The sequence below is a fragment of the Nelumbo lutea genome, chromosome 6 (assembly GCF_056320005.1).
Source record: "Nelumbo lutea isolate HS-2025 chromosome 6, American lotus-T2T, whole genome shotgun sequence".
In the NCBI taxonomy this organism is placed as follows: Eukaryota; Viridiplantae; Streptophyta; class Magnoliopsida; order Proteales; family Nelumbonaceae; genus Nelumbo; species Nelumbo lutea.
Window position 1 is genome coordinate 38,304,744 of NC_142689.1, and position 19,970 is coordinate 38,324,713.

Sequence of the window (19,970 nt, forward strand, 5' to 3'; positions counted from 1 at the left end):
CCTATATAGCTTTTGTTTTTAGGCTAAAAGACTTAAACATAACCTGAGTTTTTCTAAATTGACTTAAGTATGCTCTGAGTTTTGCAAATAGACTTATATATACCTTATGGATGTGAAAGATTGTTTTACCTTCTATTATTCTTCAATTTTTCAAAAAGGACTAGAGAGACCAAGACCCTAACCGAATCCAACTCCATCTCATGCTTGGTCACTATATATCTTGAATGTGATCCACGTGTATCAATGAAATGAATGACAAGATTTCAACATGTGTGGAATTTGATTAAGGGCCTCCTTAGAGTGATTTATTGTCAACAAAAACTTGAGAATGTGGTCCCTAATCACAATCCCACCCTCTTCCTTCCCTCATCTAAGATCTAACCATATTGGGATTCTCTACAGTAGGAATCTTAATTAGAAAGAAGAGATTGCCCAATTGTAGAGAAACCCAGTTTGGGAATATGGCCCAAAGTAATGGTGATCATTGAGGTTTCAGTGATTTTGGAGTATTTGAGCACAAAGAACGTCAATAAAGCTCAGTTTGGAAGGAGTATACATACAAATTTGTAGAGTACAAAACCTTGTATTTTGTATTATTTTGTATATATTTACACTGTACATATTTATATTTGTACTCTTTCCAAACTGAGCCTAAGGTTTTGTGCAAATAATGAGAGATTCAAATTTGCCTTAAATTCAAATGGTGGCAACAAAATTCTGAGAGTAGTTTGGTAAAGAAGCATCCCAACACATAAGCTTTAACCTTAGGCACCAACAAAAAGGGTCCTACAGAGATAGGTTTTGAGAGTAGTTTCTTCAGGGGTCTATATCTCAGTTTCCTCTGCCTCACCATTTACAATTTGTTTTTTTGGTGAACAAGCTCCTTATTTGTACTCATATTTAAATCAAATAGGAATCCTCAGGCAACTAGTATGGCTGTAAAAGAGAACTTAGTAAACAAAGCAAGATCCTAGAGCAATCAGTTCTGTTGTGATTGCAAAAACAAGGCAAGAAAGGAAGCGTATTGTTTTAAAAGATTTTATTGTTTTCAAAGGATAAAACAAAAAATTTTTAAATATTAAAAGAGGTCAAAGAAATAGCAGAATAAATGAGGTCAGTCCACAATGTATATTTAAATGTATTTGAAAAACTCAGGGTGTATTTAAGTTAATTTATAAAAACTTAGGATATGTTTAAGGACGCATTTGGTTCACAGTTGGAATTGGAATGAAATATTTTAGAATCAGAATCAGAATAGTATATTCTCATAATCTGTTTGATTCAGTCAAGAATGAGAATAAGAATTGAAATCAGCAGGAATGTGATTTCATTTCCAAAGGAGGGAAAAGGAATAGCCATTCCTTCAAATGGAAGAATGTCATTCCAACAAAAATAGGAATGAGATTTTAATTCCACTCAACCAAACAATTAAAATAAGAAATTAATGTGGCTTGTTCTGTTGGCCTTTTTTTTAACTTAAAACTACCTTAACTCTCTTCTTCAATTTTTACAGCTTTTTTAACTTTTTACCCTTAAAGGACCGTTTTTTCCTCGTTCTTTCTTTCTCTGTCTCTAGGTTATTTGCTGGTTAGGTGGTGGTGGTAGAGAAATTAGGGTTTCACCTTTTCTAGTTTCTTTTCTAATTTTCTATCTTGCCTGTGGAAAGGTGTTGAAACTTAAATCTCAAGAAAGAGGAGGATGAGCTTGAATTAGTATAAATGCAGGGGACCGGTGTCAATATAGACACTAGAATATGTTTGGTTCTATATTTAAAGAACTTCAGATGGTTTCAATCATGAAGGGGTAGAGTCCATATTGGGGCCCAACAAACAATGTTTTAAAAAACAACCTGAAATCAGAACTGTTTTGGCCACTTATTTTCAGGTTGATGGTTTAACCACTCGGTCTGAATGGGTGGCCTGTTTTGATAAAATAAATTAAAAAAAATAATTAAAAAAAAACAAAAACTGTTGAATGAGCCAACGGTTTGATCGCTCAGGTCAACGAGTCATTAACTGATTCAACGGTTTTTGGCCAAGGAACAGGTTTGGGGTAAAACGGAACCGGTTGCTTAGATGCTTCCTGGGCTGAACGGTCTGACTGTCTTGGTCAATGGCAGTTCAAACACCATGCCTATAAGCAAGCCCCACATGCATATCTCAACATGCAATAAGAATATCTTTTTGTATTTGCCCTTGAGAGGTTATCCCAATACACAGTTGAGATGTGCTGTGAATCGCTTACGCTTGTGGGTGCACTCTGCGAGAAATGCATGCGAATTCAAAGGATAACATTTAAATTAGGGTAAATTAGATATAGGTAGCATATACTTTGGGGTAGTGACAGATAGGTACCCTGAACTTTCAATTGCAACACTTGAGTATCTTGAACTCAAAAAAATAAACACTTGAGTCCATCCGTTAGCATTCTGTCAGCTAAATAATGCCAAAAATACTAGTATTGTGTATTTCTGAGATTATTCTCAAATAACCTAACGTCTCCCCACAATGACATTCTCACATGGATAGTAAATAATAGATTGAAATTTTTTGATGATAGCATTCTCTAATGATGATTTTACTCCGTAAAAATTTAAAAATTACATGAAAAGAGCATTTTTTAAATTATATAATATTTAATTGACAAAATACTAACAGATGAACTCAATTATCTATTTTTAGAATTCATGGTACAAATATTGCAATTGAAAGTTCAAAATACCTATCTGTACCCCAAATAACAGGTACCTATATGTAATTTACCCTTTATAAATTATGATAAAATACAAGAGATATGTGATATCAAGTGTAAGTGGCCTCTAAATGTTTCACTATTGGTGGGCATATTTGTGTGGAGTGGAATCATCTGATAATATATATTTAAATAGTTTTAGAGACCAGAGGGTGTATTCAAGTAGTTTAGTTCAAATCACCGGATATATTTTGATAATTAACCCTTCTAATTTTTATGATAGGTCCACGTCACGTGGTACAAGATTGATTTTAGGACACGTGAGTATCACATGACTTCCGTTTAAACCGCCACGGAAAACGTAGGTTCTTACTACGCCTGGCGCAAACAATGCCAGTGCCAACAATGCTACTAAAATAATCCGGATCTCCGTTTTGCTGGACTCTTGCAGCCAATCATCCTCTAAACCTATCCACTTCTAACAAACAGTGGACAGAGACCATCTACTTTAATTTTCATTCCTTGTTTGACCTTGGATTGGGTGACGGACGATTCAGTAACCAAGTTGACCATTCACTAAAATAAATCTACCCTTAAATATAATATTAAATTACGTGTCCATAAACTTCTGCTCGAAGATCGGAAGGATTGAAGTGTCCATCGTTGATGGACCGAAAGAAAACTCCCTCTTCTTACTAAAGTTATCAAACTTTAAAATTACGATGTAAATCACTAATTAAGTGTGTTACAAACCCTAGGGCGGGGTACAGTTTTTCTTTTTGTCTCTATTGAATTACCGCCTAAGTCCTAACGGCCTAAGCGACGGCGTCGCCCCAGTGCGAGGCCCATTTTTCTATTATACTGAGGGTGCCTAATTAATTAATTTTTGCGTTTATTTCCTTTTCCGCGTCACACAACCACCACGTTTTTATCATTTATACGAACTTATGACTTCTTTCCTTTATTTTGCTCCTTTTGCTTTGCTACTAAAAACAAAGAACTTATCCATCACAGAGCAAATAGAGCTTTGGATGGCCCATCTGTGTCGTGACTTTAGACTACTGGACCCACTCAGTGCACTCACACACCATTCAATAATGAAGGCCTTACCTACAGGATATCTCTTAGCTTCTGATTTTTTTCAGGATCCAATGGTCACAATCATTGGCTAAGTCGTTGTAGGTCCCCCCAGTTTCCTCCTACTTTATTTTCTAGCCACGTGTCGTCTTCCTCTATGCATCTCAGGCTCTCAGAATCTGGTATTGGTCATCAGTTTTCCGTAAAAAAAATAAACGAGACTCTGACTCACAGTCCAACTATCTTCCACGTGGATATAGGGGCATTTTCGATATTTGCAGCCTAGTAGTTAGCCACGTCATACCTCTCGCACGTGTATGAGAGAGATACCAAATTACCAAGAAGGCAAGAATACAGACGAGACGACGAAACACGAAAGACAAGGACGTCCTACCAGTCAGCGCTGCCTGCCGTCCGGGTCCGGCTGCGCGTTGAGTTTCTGTTATTATACGGAAAGGTGAAGGCCAAATTCGTCACTTTGGCACTGTTCACCAGTCGTGACTGATGAGCCAAAGTCGCTGGTTCGTAGTCGTAGGCTCGTAGCAACAATTTTTCAATTATTTATCTCCCTTGTCGAAAAACGAAAATCTCAAAAAACAGATCTATAACGCATTCAAAAATTCTCCTTCCAATAAAACAAAAGCAATAAGTTTTTAAATAGGATGAAGAGATCAGATTAACTTATTTCCTCTCTACGGAATGCGATAAAATGTTTTTTTTTCCTGTTTCCGACACGACCCTCTTCTCTCTCTCTCTCTGCGAACCATCGAAGAAACATTTCTCTAGGGTTCCATTTCTCTTTTAGTATTTTCCCTGCATTTTCTTCCGCTTGTGTGGGCGCCGAGGCTCTGTTGCCATAAATCCAGCTCTCCTCTTCCCATCACAGATTCCATGTTCCGGCTTCAACCATCAGAAGAGAAAAACTCAATACACTCAAGCGATGAGCTAATTCCCAAGCTTTGAGATCTGAAGAAAGGGGCGGAAATTTGAGGACTTTGCTGAAGAAAGGTGATTTTTATTTCTTCATCTTCGTTTTTAATCTCTTTGTGTTTGATGAGTGAGCTCAAAAAGCTTGCTCTTTCTGTATCTTGTGTCTGGTTTTCTGCTCGTTACTGTGGAGTCAAGAAAGAGTACTTTATTGATCTTTATTTATTTATTTTTATTAACTTTAGGGTATTTACATAAAAGTACTCTATGGATTTGATCGGTTTGTCTTTTGAAGCTCTAAGAAGTAGATGTTGGATAACATTTTCTCACGATGAGGATCTACCAAGCTAAGAATAATTCCGAAAAGTTGGATGAAAGAGATGTCGCCAAGTGAAATTCGATTTCTCTGATCCTTGCATTTATTTGTTTCTCCGAGAGATTGAAAGAAGCAATTCTTTTCTGTTTTGCTTTTTTTTTTTTTTTTTTTTTTTTTTTTCTTGTTTTCCTCTTTCTTGTTTTTTTTTTTTTTTCTCTGAAGTCTAAAATATGGAAGTTTAAAATCTAGAGGTCTTATATTCTTCAGATGTGGTAACGTTTTCTCTCCGGTAACTAGATAAAAGATGATGATCCGCAAAGGAGGAAGCCCTAACCATTAACTCTTCTTGATTTTCTATTATGACTACTTGATGTTTAGCGAATTTCTGAATTGTCTGCAGTTTTTTTATCCGTTTTTGGGAGCAAGGAATGGTCTATCTTTTTCTGTTTATACCAGAATTCCTAGAAGCTAATCTTTATTTACTTGATTATGTTTCATTTTCTTTCGCTCATTATAGCTTTAGGATATTCTATTTGAAATTCGCAGTTTCTGTTTCGTATATTTGGCTAACCTAAAAAGTCGATGTCCATGGAATTCTGTTTAAGAGATTCAGCTAAAAAGTGTGGAATATATGCTTCTCTTTTCGATTCTTTTACCATGTTATCTTTTTTCCTTTTTTTTAAATGTTGCAACTTGCAACCTTTATCTGTTAGAGTTCAAATGATGCTTTTCAAAAAAGTGGTGATCTATTTTCCTTGTGGATCTTGGCTGGTAGAAGTTATCAGCATTGTGACTTGCGCTTAATCTATTTTCTGGTCCCGACGGATTTTTGTAAGATGCCTATTGGCAGTTGAAAGGCAATAAACAAAAGAAAGAAAAAGGTGGGGGATCTTCTTTGCTTTACCTGTTGATTTTATCTCATTTCTTCTCCTGTAAAGGAAAAGCTTTTACTGGAAATAGATAACGTACTTCATAAAATTTTAGGCAAGTTAGGAGTCCAAAATTGGTTGTCGATATATTTACTCACTTCTTGTTGATATGGAGATGTTGTATTTACATCCTTTTTTTGTGAAACTCTCGATTAATCATGGCTTAGCTTTTTGTTAGTACGTGTTTTTCTTTTCTTCTTTTGTTTCTCTTTTAAGCAGAAGACTCACATATTTCTTGTTGATCCATTTTCTCTGCCTATCCTTCTGACAATAGTATTCATCGTTGTTGATCAAGGACTTTGATACTCACTATATTTACTGCATCTGAGGTTACTCGCTCTGAAAATGTAGGGGATAGACAGTGCCCTTGTTCAGTTATCTATGTAAACGACAGAGTAGATTCCCATTCATGTTGACACCTCTGACTTAGTAACTTATTAATTATGAAAAGTTTCTGATTTTTTTTTCTTTAAACCACTATCATTGGCATTTCTCTTACCTATTTGTCCTTCATTCATATCATTTCTTTGAAGTGGATTTTTTTTAATATTTTTCATATTGTTGCCATTTGTTTCTTTCAGGGATTGACATTGGATTGAATTGTTGAATTTACTTTGCCATATTGACTGCTTATTAAAATAGAAAACGTTGGCAGCATTGTTCTTTATAATTGCATACTTTCTTCAAATTTTACTAATTCTTTAACCTTGACATATTTTCTCCACCAACATATTTAAAGCAGGTGATATGTCAAGCCTTAAGGTAATCATAAAAATCATACAAAAGTATGCTGTTAATAACAGAAATCACAGTTAACTATCTCAAGTATAAATTTGAAATACACATTATTCAACCTCTAAAGTGTAATGCTGAATCATCCCTGTCCAGATTATATTCTCTTATACATACTATTTTGACCTCACTGGTAAGTTATTCGTGGCATTTCTTGACCTTTAAAATTGTCCCCTTCGTATTTCCAGGGGAAACTATCATTGAAGGTTTTTTAGGTGTGCAGTGGTATGCAGTGGTATTCTTAGCCATTGAGTTTAGGCTTTTCTATCTTCTCTCAAGGACCTGGATAAGAGAAAGCTGAAATGGGATCTTTTCTAGTCCAAAAATCAGAGCCAAATGCTACACTATCCACATCTTCAAACTTGGGATACACCATGAGCTACTACAATAGCATAGAGAAAAATACCACTTGCAATTCTTCAAGAAAAAGGATATTTGATGGTAACATGGTTTTCTACCTATAAATGAATGTGGCAAAAATGCGAATGCTAAGATGGATGAGTAGAAAAACTAGAAGGGATAGGATTAGGAATGTAGCTATCCATAGTAACCTAGGAGTAGCTCCAATAGAAGAAGTGATTTGTTACACATTTAAGGAGCTAGAAGAGCTCAGGGTAGACCAGAAAAGACATGGGTAGAAGTAGTAAGAAATGATTTAAGCACTAATAATTTAACAGTGGATATAGCTTTAAATAAAACAGATTGGCAAAACAGGATGCATGCAGCCGAGCCCATATAGTTGGGATAAGGCATAGTTGATGGTGATGATGATGATAGTCTTTTACCTATAGTCATTCGTGTGCCTCCAATGATACTTGCCTCAGGGTTGCTAGTTTGGGTTGCTTCTTTACTGCTATCACTTCCAATTGATATATATTCCACTTGCAGTGCTTGTCTGTATCAAAGGTAGACTGTTTTAGTTGAAGTGTTCAACTATGCTGTTTTCTGCTTATTTGTTGTTCAAATTAAGGGACCATTTGAACTAGATAAACCAAACCATATTGTTCTGGTATTTTGACTGAAGTTAATTAGTTAATATGCTATTTCTGTAGTAATAATGGCCATACCAGGTAAAAAAGGTAAGAGTAAAGTTATTCGTGCTTCTGACCTTTTTGTTATCTCCTTCCTAAACTGTTAATTTTCTATTTTACCTGTTCTTGGCAGTTCTTTCTAACTAATTGCTATTTCCTTTTCAGCTGCCACTAGTCTTCTGTCACTTCTCTCTAGCCAGTTAAAACTTCCCTTATCAACTTTGCCAACCAGCTGTAGTCAAAGAGAAATACCTGATCCACCATGACCATGAGCAACTTAAAGCTAGGTGTGCAGGTTGTGAGTGCCACCAACCTGATGCCCAAAGATGGGCAGGGTTCATCCAGTGCCTTTGTTGAGCTCCATTTTGATGGCCAGAAGTTCCGTACCACTACCAAAGAAAGAGATCTCAACCCTGTCTGGAATGAAACCTTTTATTTCAATATATCGGACCCAAGCAACGTCCCAAACCTTGCTCTGGATGCTTATGCTTACAACAGTATAAATGCTGCCACCCACACCAGATCCTTCCTCGGCAAGGTCCGTCTCACTGGGACATCATTTGTTCCATACTCTGATGCTGTTGTCTTGCACTACCCCCTAGAAAAGCGTGGCCTCTTCTCTCGTGTTAAGGGGGAACTTGGTTTGAAAGTATTTATTACCGATGACCCATCGATAAAATCATCTAATCCTCTTCCTGCAATGGAGTCCTTCACACATTCTGAAGCGCATGCAACCCAAGCTCCGTCAATGACTCAACAAGTTCAAAATCTATTTTCTGGTGACAAAGCTGAGTCAAGACACACCTTCCATCATCTCCCCAATCCGAATCACCAGCAACAACAACATTTTACGGCACCAGTGACTGAACAAGCAGTTAAATACACTGTTGATGAGATGAAAGCTGAACCACCACAGCCAGTAAAAATTGTTCGCATGCACTCAGCATCATCATCTCAGCCAGTGGACTATGCACTTAAAGAGACGAGCCCATTTCTTGGAGGGGGACAAGTTGTTGGTGGCCGTGTCATACGTGTAGACAAGCTTTCTAGCACCTATGACCTGGTGGAGAAAATGCAGTTTCTTTTTGTACGAGTTGTTAAGGCCCGGGAGCTTCCAGCCAAGGACATTACAGGAAGTCTTGATCCATATGTCGAAGTCAAAGTTGGAAACTACAAAGGAATTACCAAGCACTTCGAGAAAAAGCAAAACCCCGAGTGGAATGAGGTCTTTGCCTTTGCAAGAGAGCGAATGCAATCTTCTGTATTGGAAGTAGTGGTGAAGGACAAGGATCTGGTCAAAGATGATTTTGTTGGCATTCTCAAGTTTGATCTTAATGAGGTTCCTACTAGAGTCCCCCCAGACAGTCCATTAGCTCCAGAGTGGTACAGGCTTGAAGACAAGAAAGGGGAGAAGATAAAAGGTGAACTGATGCTTGCTGTCTGGATAGGCACTCAAGCGGATGAAGCATTTCCTGATGCATGGCACTCTGATGCAGCTACCCCTGCTGATATCGCTGCAGCTGTCTCCACCCACATTCGCTCAAAGGTGTACCATGCACCAAGGTTATGGTATGTACGTGTTAATGTTATTGAGGCACAAGATGTCATTCCAGGTGACAAGAGTCGTTTCCCTGAAGTGCACGTTAAGGTTCAGCTCGGTAACCAGGTGTTGAAAACAAAGACTGTTCAGGCTCGGACAATGAGCCCACTCTGGAATGAAGAATTTTTATTTGTTGTGGCTGAACCCTTTGAAGATCATTTGATTCTTTCTGTTGAAGATCGTGTTGGACCAAACAAAGATGAGGTCATTGGGAGAGCCATGATACCTTTAAACTCTGTTGAAAAGCGTGCAGACGATAGACCCATCCACAACCGCTGGTACAACCTTGAAAAGCCAGTTGCAGTTGATGTGGACCAATTAAAGAAGGACAAGTTCTCCACCCGACTCCACCTCCGTGTCTGTCTGGATGGTGGATATCATGTGCTTGATGAATCAACACATTATAGCAGTGATCTTCGTCCCACAGCAAAGCAGCTTTGGAAGCCATCAATCGGAGTATTGGAACTTGGGATCCTGAATGTAGACGGGCTCCACCCGATGAAAACACGAGAGGGAAAGGGGACATCCGACACATACTGTGTAGCGAAGTATGGTCACAAATGGGTGCGTACACGAACCATCATCAACAGCCTTTGCCCCAGATACAACGAGCAGTACACCTGGGAAGTATATGATCCGGCTACAGTTCTTACTGTTGGTGTATTTGACAATGGCCAACTAGGAGAAAAGAGTGGAAATGGTAACAAGGACATGAAAATAGGAAAAGTAAGGATACGTATATCTACACTGGAGACAGGTCGGGTATATACACACACTTACCCATTACTGGTCCTGCACCCTTCGGGTGTTAAGAAGATGGGGGAGTTGCATTTGGCCATACGTTTTTCATGCACATCCCTGGTGAACATGATGTACATATACTCTCGGCCATTGTTGCCCAAGATGCATTACGTACGCCCCTTAACGGTGTTGCAGCTTGACATGCTGCGTCACCAGGCTGTGAACATTGTGGCAGCTCGCCTGAGCAGGGCGGAACCACCACTTAGGAAGGAGGTGGTGGAGTATATGTCTGATGTGGATTCCCACCTTTGGAGCATGCGACGCAGCAAGGCAAATTTCTTTCGACTGATGTCGGTGTTATCGGGATTGTTTGCAGTGGGTAAATGGTTCGGGGATGTATGTACGTGGAAGAATCCCATTACCACTGTGCTTGTGCATGTGCTCTATGTGATGCTGGTCTGCTTCCCAGAACTCATACTTCCAACTATATTCCTATACATGTTTCTGATAGGGATATGGAACTACCGGTACCGGCCACAATATCCCCCTCACATGAATACCCGGATATCTTGTGCCGAGGCGGTGCACCCTGATGAGCTTGATGAAGAGTTTGATACATTCCCAACGTCTCGCAGTCCAGAGCTGGTTCGGATGAGGTATGATAGGCTGAGGAGTGTGGCAGGAAGGGTTCAGACGGTGGTTGGAGACGTTGCAACACAAGGAGAGAGGATTCAAGCACTGTTGAGCTGGAGGGATCCTCGTGCCACGGCAATTTTTGTCTTGTTCTGTCTTATAGCAGCACTGGTGTTATATGTGACACCATTCCAGGTGGTGGCCGTTGTGGCTGGTATATATTTGATGAGGCACCCGAGGTTCCGCCATAGGTTGCCCTCTGTGCCAATCAACTTCTTCCGACGGTTGCCTGCTAAGACTGATAGTATGTTGTAGATACGGAGTTGGATGTTCTGGGGTTGGGGGTGAGCTTGCTCAAGCTCACTTGATACTTAATGTTGTTGTTTTCTTGTTAATTATGAGCTTCAGTTGTCAAAATAGGTAAAGTTGAGATACTTTGGATCGCGTACCATTAATAACTATTTCTCTTTCTCTTCACTCTTGAGATACCGAAAGTGAAAAAAAAAGGAAAGGTATTTGCTGTGTAGTTCTAGTTTATACTTGTGTATTAATTGTTAACATGTGATTGGTATAGGAATGTTGAATTAAATCAACTAATAGTTTAAGCATTTTCTCCATCATCTGGTGAACTTCTTAGCAGCGGCATGTAGGGGCTTTAATGTTTTGCCCATAATATATTTAATTCCCAAGTTATGGTATTTCATAGACATCCATGATCCAACACTAATTCACCATCTGACGTACGGGCTAAGCTGATACGGATAGGGTGACAATTCTTGATCCAAATATCGAAATCTCCGTTATTTCCAACTGGGTGAGTTTAATTGCAAACTTTGTATTGCGGGAATCCAATCCTATTCAACTAAATAAAGAAAAACGCTTTTCCCTGATTAGAACATTATTAACAATTATTGAACTAGAACAATTATTAAAAATTATTGTCGGATAGGAATCCAATCCTATCCAACAGGGCTAGTTCTAGTTCTTAATGGAGTCCAGATCACATGTCAATAAAACACATTCCAACCCTCTATCAGTATGATCTTACATTGCACATCTCATACGTATTGGGTCCCACTTTGATGGTGGGATTCAGTCTCATGATGAGATGTGCAATATTAGATCTAATTGGTAGAGGGGTGAAGATGTTTTGTTGGCAGAAGATCTCAATTCTTCTTAATGTAAACAAATGCTCACAATCAATGTTTAATTACTATATTTTATTATTGAAATAAAACAATCCTAGAAACAAATCTAATTAAATTAATAAAAAATAGAAAAAAACCAACCCATGGAAAAGAGAAATGGTGTTTTTAGACTTTTATAGAAGAAGACTTGGTTTATCTCATGTATTAAGTGGGCAAAGTTGGGTTTTGACATTAATTTGGGTCCAAGCTGAGGTTCATTTTTAGGATTGGCCTTTAACCTAACCTAATGCATCTTATTTACACCCTTATTAGAGAGAGACAAAAGGGAATAAGAGAGATGTTATGGGGAGGTGAGATGTTATAAACATTGACTATTAAAATGGGGGGGGGGGGGGGGGGAGAGAGAGAGAGAGAGAGATTTCATAATGAACTTATTAGAAAGTTAAGTATGGATTTTATGAAAAACAATGAAAGCTCATGAGGGTTTTAATTTTGACTTATTATATTTTTAATAATTTAATTTAAAAATAAATATACACATGTAAATAAAGGATAGAAGATACATGTGAACTTTGTGGTGAGAGGACTTTGCACATGCATCATGGGAATCCTTTAATGAAAGGAAACTTCGCCCGAGGGAGATCTTGCGGGACATATGGCAAACCCCCTGTAATGTCCTCCTAACAACTGACATTGGATCAAAGATCCCCTTTTCAAATAGGAGTCAAACCCCTTTTGGCTCCTTCCTTTTCGGAGCTTTGGAATCTCCCCTTATCAAAGGAGCGTAGACCATAATAAACACACGATTCCATCAACAGAAAATCCTCGTCAATCTTTGCTACCCAAGACCCTTTGTCTTTCTTCGTCCTTCAAGGAGACTACTGCACTCGATCTTACCACACCACTTACATCAGAATCTTTGGTTCTTACCCTTGATCACGAAGAATGGTTGCCCGAAGAATCGGTCTTTCCCCTATCCCAGAAGAGCAACACGAAAACCCTAACAACTTTAACATATTGCTCAAAGACCAAGACAATCAAGAGACGGCATAGCAGGAAGACATCACCATCTTGTCCCATAAAGTCTATAGCATTGAGTCCTGCTTTGACCGAATGGAACAAATGCAAGCAGATATGCGAAGCACCTTGCATCTACTATTACAAAGGTCAACAACTCCCAAACACTCTCCTTTCATCCACTTTCGTCTCTATAGAACCACTCGCATTTACTCCTCCCAACTGTCCGGTGGCTTCAGCCAAGTGACACTCACTTGAAATCGACTAACCATCTATGCCCACCATAGTACAGAGAACCCTACGCTCTGTTGCTGAACAAGCATGGATGGCAACACACAACCTAGCCATCACTGATGCACTAATTAGCTAGATGGATATCGGAGAATACGTGGAGGGCATGATAGAGGAAAGTCAAAACAAAGCACAAATGGCCCTCACCTTGTAGAAGCCCTATGCCAACCACACCCTACATATGCCTCACCTGGCCAGTTACATTCTTTCGCAACAATGGCCCCAATATGATGGATAGAAAGGAAGTTTACAAGAACACATCAACAAGTTTGAAGATGCGTTGGGTGCGTTCACTCTTGATGGACAGTTTCACCCTACAACGACTTTTTGTACAAAAGGTCAAGTTAGACAACTACATCAAGAGAAAGCCCGCCTAGGTAGAAACCGATCCCCTCCCATCGCATTCACAGGGTGGCAACATAAACGTGGTCAGGGCGACCGCTAGCGGAGACAAGGATATGTTGGTTCAACGCTTTGAACAAAGCATAGAACTCAAACAATTCTTCAACAAGCAAGGGGCAAACGACATAGTTCAAAGACTCAATGTTAGGGCGCTTGCAGAAGCATTTAGAAGACCTCTCGAGCCACATCGCATTGATAAACTCAAAGTGGAATTCGCACTAGAGGACATACTCGCAACATGCCCACACCACAATCGCCCCCCCTATACATAACAACCAAGATAGAAGGCTACGAGATGCGATGGTCACTGGTTGACCAAGGAAGCTCTGTTAGTATAATCTCTATTCATACATTGCAACTGATGAGAATACCCCGCGGCACTGTGAAGGGCCTACCCATGGAAGCCACTGATTTCAACGGCAATGCTTCTCTCACAGAAGGCTCACTAATGCTACCAGTATCCATTAGCCCTTTCTCTATAAAGCAAGAATTCCATGTTGTGTTAGGAAAGACCTTGTATCATGCACTACTCAGCCGACCACTGATACATGGCCTGGCATAGGTCCCCTCCACTTACCACTAGTGCATCAAAGCAAAATATAAAGGAAGAACTATTAGGATCCCTACTACCCACGTCCCATTTGAAAGGTCGGAAGTGCACCTACAAGACATGATTTCTTACACTGAGCTCGCTGAGGATAGAGAAATGAAAATGGCTAAAGTTGAAATGTTGCAATTACCAGAACATCAGAGAGGGCCTCCCATGGAAGTAGGATGGAAGAAGTGATCTAGATGCATCAAGAAGAACAACAAATATGGGAGAAGCTATTACATGACCGTTAAGGAATACAAAGAAGTTGGGCATCCCGTCACAAAGAAAGCCATCCCAGATGTTGATTTATAAATCAATTTGCATACAATAATCATTGTAATATCTCTTTTTTCTTATCAATGAATTCACCATATTCTTGCATTCAGAACAACTTCATGAACATCATTCCAATTGAATCACAATACAACAATGTCGTGATGCGAACATCACAAACAAAACACAACTCATCACTAGAAAGCACAACAAAACAAGAGGTACATAATGCAATACCTACTCACTAAAAATAAACAATCATGAATAAATAACTAAAACCTCACCCATAACAAGAGCAACATAAAAAAATGGTAGAATAATATGATGAAATCCATGCACCTTCTAAGAATATGCAAGACTCAAATAGCGTAGTGGTAGAACCTTTACAAGAAATCAACATGGCCACTGGAGAAAGAGATAAGAAGCCATTATACATTTCTACCAAATTAGAACAAAAGGAAAAGACGAATTTGATCAACCTTCTAAAAGGTACTAGACTCGTTCACCAGTCCCAAATTTAGCAATTCTATTAGAAGACTTACTAAACTATCTTTTCCTTCATGGTTGGCAGAATTTTGAGATGCATTCGCTTGATCATACGACTAGATGCCAGGACTAGAACTAACACTAGTCAAGCATTCACTCTGCATCGACTCCAAATCTAGATCAGTAAGGCAGCCACAAAGTGTGTTCAAACCAAAAGTTGCCCTAAAATTCAAAGAGGAAGTTGAACAACTCCTAAAAGCATGCTTCATAAAATCCATCACACATCCACAATGACTGGCGAATGTCATCCCGATCAAAAAGAAGAAAGGCCAACTAAGGTTAGTACGCATGCCTAAATTCCAATCCATTAGCACTACTGTATCTAGTACATAAACTCCTCACTTCTTGAATCCCTTAGGTGCTTTGTAGACTTTAGAGATCTCAATAAATCTTGCCCAAAGAATGAATTCCCACTGCCAAACATGGAAATTCCCATCGATGCCATAGCCAGAAGTCAATTGTTTTCATTTCTAGATGCCTATTGCAGTTATAACTAGATCTATATGGATCCTGTAGATGCACCCTACATCGTTTAGAATGTCGATAGACAACTTTTACTACAAAATGATGCCCTTTAACCTAAAGAATGCTGGAGCCACCTACCATAGACCCATGACAAGCGTCTTCCATAATGTGATGCATAAGATGATGGAGTGTTACATGGATGATATTGTCATGAAAGCCATGAAAAGAGAGGACCACACTGAGGTACTGAGGAAAGTGTTCACACAATGTCGATCCTTCAACTTGAAACTCAACCCCCTCAAGTGTGCATTCGGAGTGTTATCGGGAAAATTCCTAGGATATAGGATCGATCACATTGGAATCCACCCAAATGAAAGCAAGGTGAAGGCAATCCTAGACCTACCTCCCCCAAGCAATGAGCCGCAACTCGAGACATTCTTAGGGAAGGTGTCCTACCTTAGGAGATTCATTATTGGTCTTGCACATGCCACATCTCCCCTTCTCAAACTCACTAAGAAATCTATAGAATATTGATGGTCGTCGCAACATCAGAACACCTTTGACCAAATAAAGCAGGCGCTAGCTAAAGCACCAACCATGTCCCCACCGAAGAGTGGTCATAAATTTTGGTTGTACATCGCATCCAACTTAGAAGCCATTGGGTGCCTACTAGCCCAAGAAAATGAGGAGAAGGTGGAATGCCCCATTTACTACACTAGTAGGACATTGAAACCAATAGAAAATAACTATTCACACATGGAACAACAATGCCTAGCACTTGTCTTCGCTACCTAGAAATTCAAGCACTACATGCTAGGTCAGAAGGTGGTCCTGATAGCAAGAAATAACCCAATCAAATACTTTATAGACAAGTCACCGCTCTCTGGCCACTAAACAGATGGATGATGCAACTGAGTGAATACAGTATTGAGTACACCCAGTCCCGAGCAATCAAATTACCAACTTTCCCATCTAATATGATTTCCCCATCTCTGATGAAATACCAAGTGACCTCCCCAAGACGTCGAGTGAACTTTGACCTTCGACGGTAGTAGCACCAACTCCTCCGCTAGTGTTGTAATAACTTTTACCTCACCCACTAGCGAAACCTTGACATACTCCTTTAAACTATAGTTTCCCTGCTCCCACATTATTGCAGAATACAAAGCCTTGGTGTTAGGTCTAACAGTCACAAGGGACTCTAGAGCAAGGAAAGTGAAGGTGATTGGTGACTCAAATCTAGAAATATGACAGATGGGGGAGACACCACAGTGAAGGAGTTGACAATCCTGCCATATAGAACCTTGACAAAAAACTGACCAAGGACTTGGATGTGAGCTATGAGCACCAAAATAGGGCCAAAAACATGTATATAGATGCCTTAGCTACACTAGGATCTAAAATTTAATCAAGTGAAAACCTAGTCAGAATAACCATTCAAACACAAGGCGAGCCATCAACAGAAAGACTAGTGCATTGGATCAAATCTAGGGACACTATCGAGAAGGGTGATTGGAGATAGGCTATTGTCAAGAAACTAAAAAACCCCATAGCACAAGACAATAGGGTACTATTGCGATACCAATTAGTGAACGAGGTACTATATCACAAAAATGGTGAGCGGAGTTAGAGCTTGGTGCTGACCCGCAAAAGCATCCATAGTGCTAAGAGAAACGCATGACAACTACTATGGAGACATCACATCCCCACTATATTGTAGACTGCAAAGACTAGGATACTATTGGCACGATATGAAAAAGGATGCACCCAAGGGACAAAGCGGTTGTGATAAGTGTGTACTTAAGACTAACAATAAGGAATGCCTTACCATAGGCAATGTAGATTGGAGAGAAGGATATATAGCCTACCTCAGAGATGGGGTCCTACCTCTTGATCTTCCATTAATGAAAAAGATCCTGTCCAAAATCAAAAGGTTCTATTTTCAAGACAACTAGCTTTATAGAAAGTCTTACACAAGAAAGACTCTACGATGCCTGGAAGGCAATGAAATAGAAGATGCCCTAGAAGTAGCCCACAACTCTGAGCCAACTGCCCATCAAGGGCAAATTGCCTTGCACAACCACCTACTACATTTGGGCTTCTACTGGCTCATGAAGCTAGAGGACACTCAAAAACATGTAAGGTGATGCAACACATGCCAAATACAAGGCCAAAGGATACACCGGCCTACCAATATGCTCCACCCCATCATCACACCATGACCCTTTCACACCTAGGGAGTTGACCTGATAGGCAAAATTCACACCCTCTAGGGGGTACTGCTTCATAATAGTTACCACATACCACTTCACTAAGTGAGCAGAAGCCATAGCCCTAAGAAGGAATTACACGAAGAATGTGGCCAATTTTCTAAAGCAACATGACGTCTACAAGTTGAGTCCCTTCCCCGCTGATTGGAGGATGGCCGTTCAAGACCCCGGTGTCATCCTAGACAGGAAGACCAAAAAGGCGCTCCAGTCGTTGGCTCAACTCATGTTGAATTACAAAGACTTCACATCCAAGGAGAAGCTCATCCAGGCTGGCTTGAGCCCGGGTAGGTTTTTCTTCATTTCGGATTTTCTGTTCATATGTTTACCCCGGGGTTACTAATGCTGAGCTTCACTGCAGGTCCTATGGAGGCAGAGAAGATTGGCAATCAACAACTCTTCCATCAAATGAAGAGGAAGAAGCGTGTGGCCAAGAAGTCTCGCGTTGAATCTCCACAGGCCTCTGCCGAGGCTCAACCTTCACAGGCCCCAACTCCGGAGCCCGAGTTCCCCCGTCCTCACCCCGTCATCAACTTGGAGGAGGACACGGTGCCTCAGGGCCCCGAGGTGGCGGCAAAGCCCATGGCGGAGCTTACCGAGACCGTCGCCGGGGGTGATATGGGAGCTAGCCCTGGGGTGCGCTCTGTAGAGACAACTGCTAGGGCCTATCCTGCTAATGCTGCTGTCGAAGCTCCTGAGGAGTCCGCCCATGCGGTGGAGATGACGGTGTCTAGCTCGGAGAGCCAGGGGGGTGAAAGCATTCTGAACCCCTACTGTAGTCTCCAGAAAAGCAAGGAGGCCATGTAACCGGAGGAGGTCACAGAATGGACTAACCTCACTCCTGGTCAGCTCAATGGTCGGGCTGCTTCCCATGCCATGGTAGTGTGTTCCCTACGAAAGACTCTCTTTTCTTTCTTTCTCTCTCTCCCCCTCCTTTTTTTTTTTTTTGACTGGTTTCCTTCTTGCAGTTGAACACAGTCGTGCGTGCCATGACCTTCCAATCCGACCGGAACTTGAGATGGGCTTTGGATGCTGAGAGATTGTCCCGTGAAGCCCATACCGAACTGAGGGCAGCACACGGCCAAATCCACCATTTTCAGAATGACGCCTTAGCTCAGAGCAAGGCCTTAAAGAGGCCAAAAGAAAGTTAGAGCAAGAGGTGGAGTTCCTCCAAGCTTACATTAAGGAGAAGACGGAGATTTTTGAGGGCGCCCTCGACAAGACCAAGGTGCAGGCCGTCATTGATTATGTCCAGTCGTCGAAGTTTGACGACGTGATGACCGAGGCTTATCGCAAGGGCTTCAAGCTCAGCCGGTGGATGATCAGGCACCTCTACCCCGATCTGAACACCAGCGCTATCACTACTTCCGGACTCTGAAGACGAAGGCACCGATGATGAAGCAGAGGCTACTGGTCCCGTTACTGCCCCCGAGAGAGTCCCTGGCAAAGACGACGAGCCTCCGAAATAGCTCAGTCCTTGTATTTATAGGCTTAGTCTTCTCTTTCTCTCTCTTGTAACAGAAACTTTGTATTGAAATCTTCGTAGTGAAAAATTCGCTTTGTCAAACACTTGTGCAATTTTTCTTTTACTTGTTGAAGTGGATGGTTTTGTTCTAAACTGTTAGGCTACTTGGCCAATTACCCGAAGTGAGGGTTCCTCGACTGTTGTGGTCCCGAACTGTATTCCAATACTTTGTAGGGGTAGCCTTATGTACACCAAGGTGAGTGACATAGTAGGGTACATGCCCGACCTGTCTGCACCTGAGTTAAGTTGACATCAGTTGTCCTTAACGGGTTCAACTTGTTGCATTCCAGGGTGGGCTATTCATTACAAGGTTCGTGTCTGAATCGCCTACGCCTTGGGAATTGCAAGTACTTTGCTTATGCTGATGAGGCAACTAGGTCTTGTATGCTGCCGAGGTCTTTCATTAGCTCAACATTTTAGCCCTTAGGCTGGGGGAGCGACTTATAATCCATTCTCCTAGAGTTTGCCCATGCCATAGAGGTGACTAGGTCTTATTGCACCGAGGTCATGTTAGCTCGGTATTCTGGTCCTTACGCTCTGGGAGTGGCTCGTGGCCTACTCAGTTCTTACAAATAGTATTGTCTTAAGTTGACAATATTCCATGCCCGAGGTACTTATTTCCCTTCGAGGGCTCGAGCTCATACGTTCCTTCCCCGAGCACTCGTTTTACTCGGTAAGAACCTTTCCAATTGGACCCGATCTTGCCA

General features: G+C 40.6%; 1 protein-coding gene across 1 annotated transcript; it reads left to right on the top strand.

Moving 5' to 3' along the window:
- The first annotated feature begins 4,240 nt into the window (after positions 1–4,240).
- Positions 4,241–11,214, top strand: LOC148848624 (multiple C2 domain and transmembrane region protein 7-like). Its single transcript, XM_088948881.1, has 2 exons — positions 4,241–4,776; positions 7,929–11,214. The coding sequence occupies exon 2, from the start codon at positions 8,026–8,028 to the stop codon at positions 11,050–11,052; it is 3,027 nt and encodes a 1,008-aa protein (XP_088805007.1). The 5' UTR covers positions 4,241–4,776; positions 7,929–8,025; the 3' UTR covers positions 11,053–11,214.
- The last annotated feature ends 8,756 nt before the right edge of the window (positions 11,215–19,970 follow it).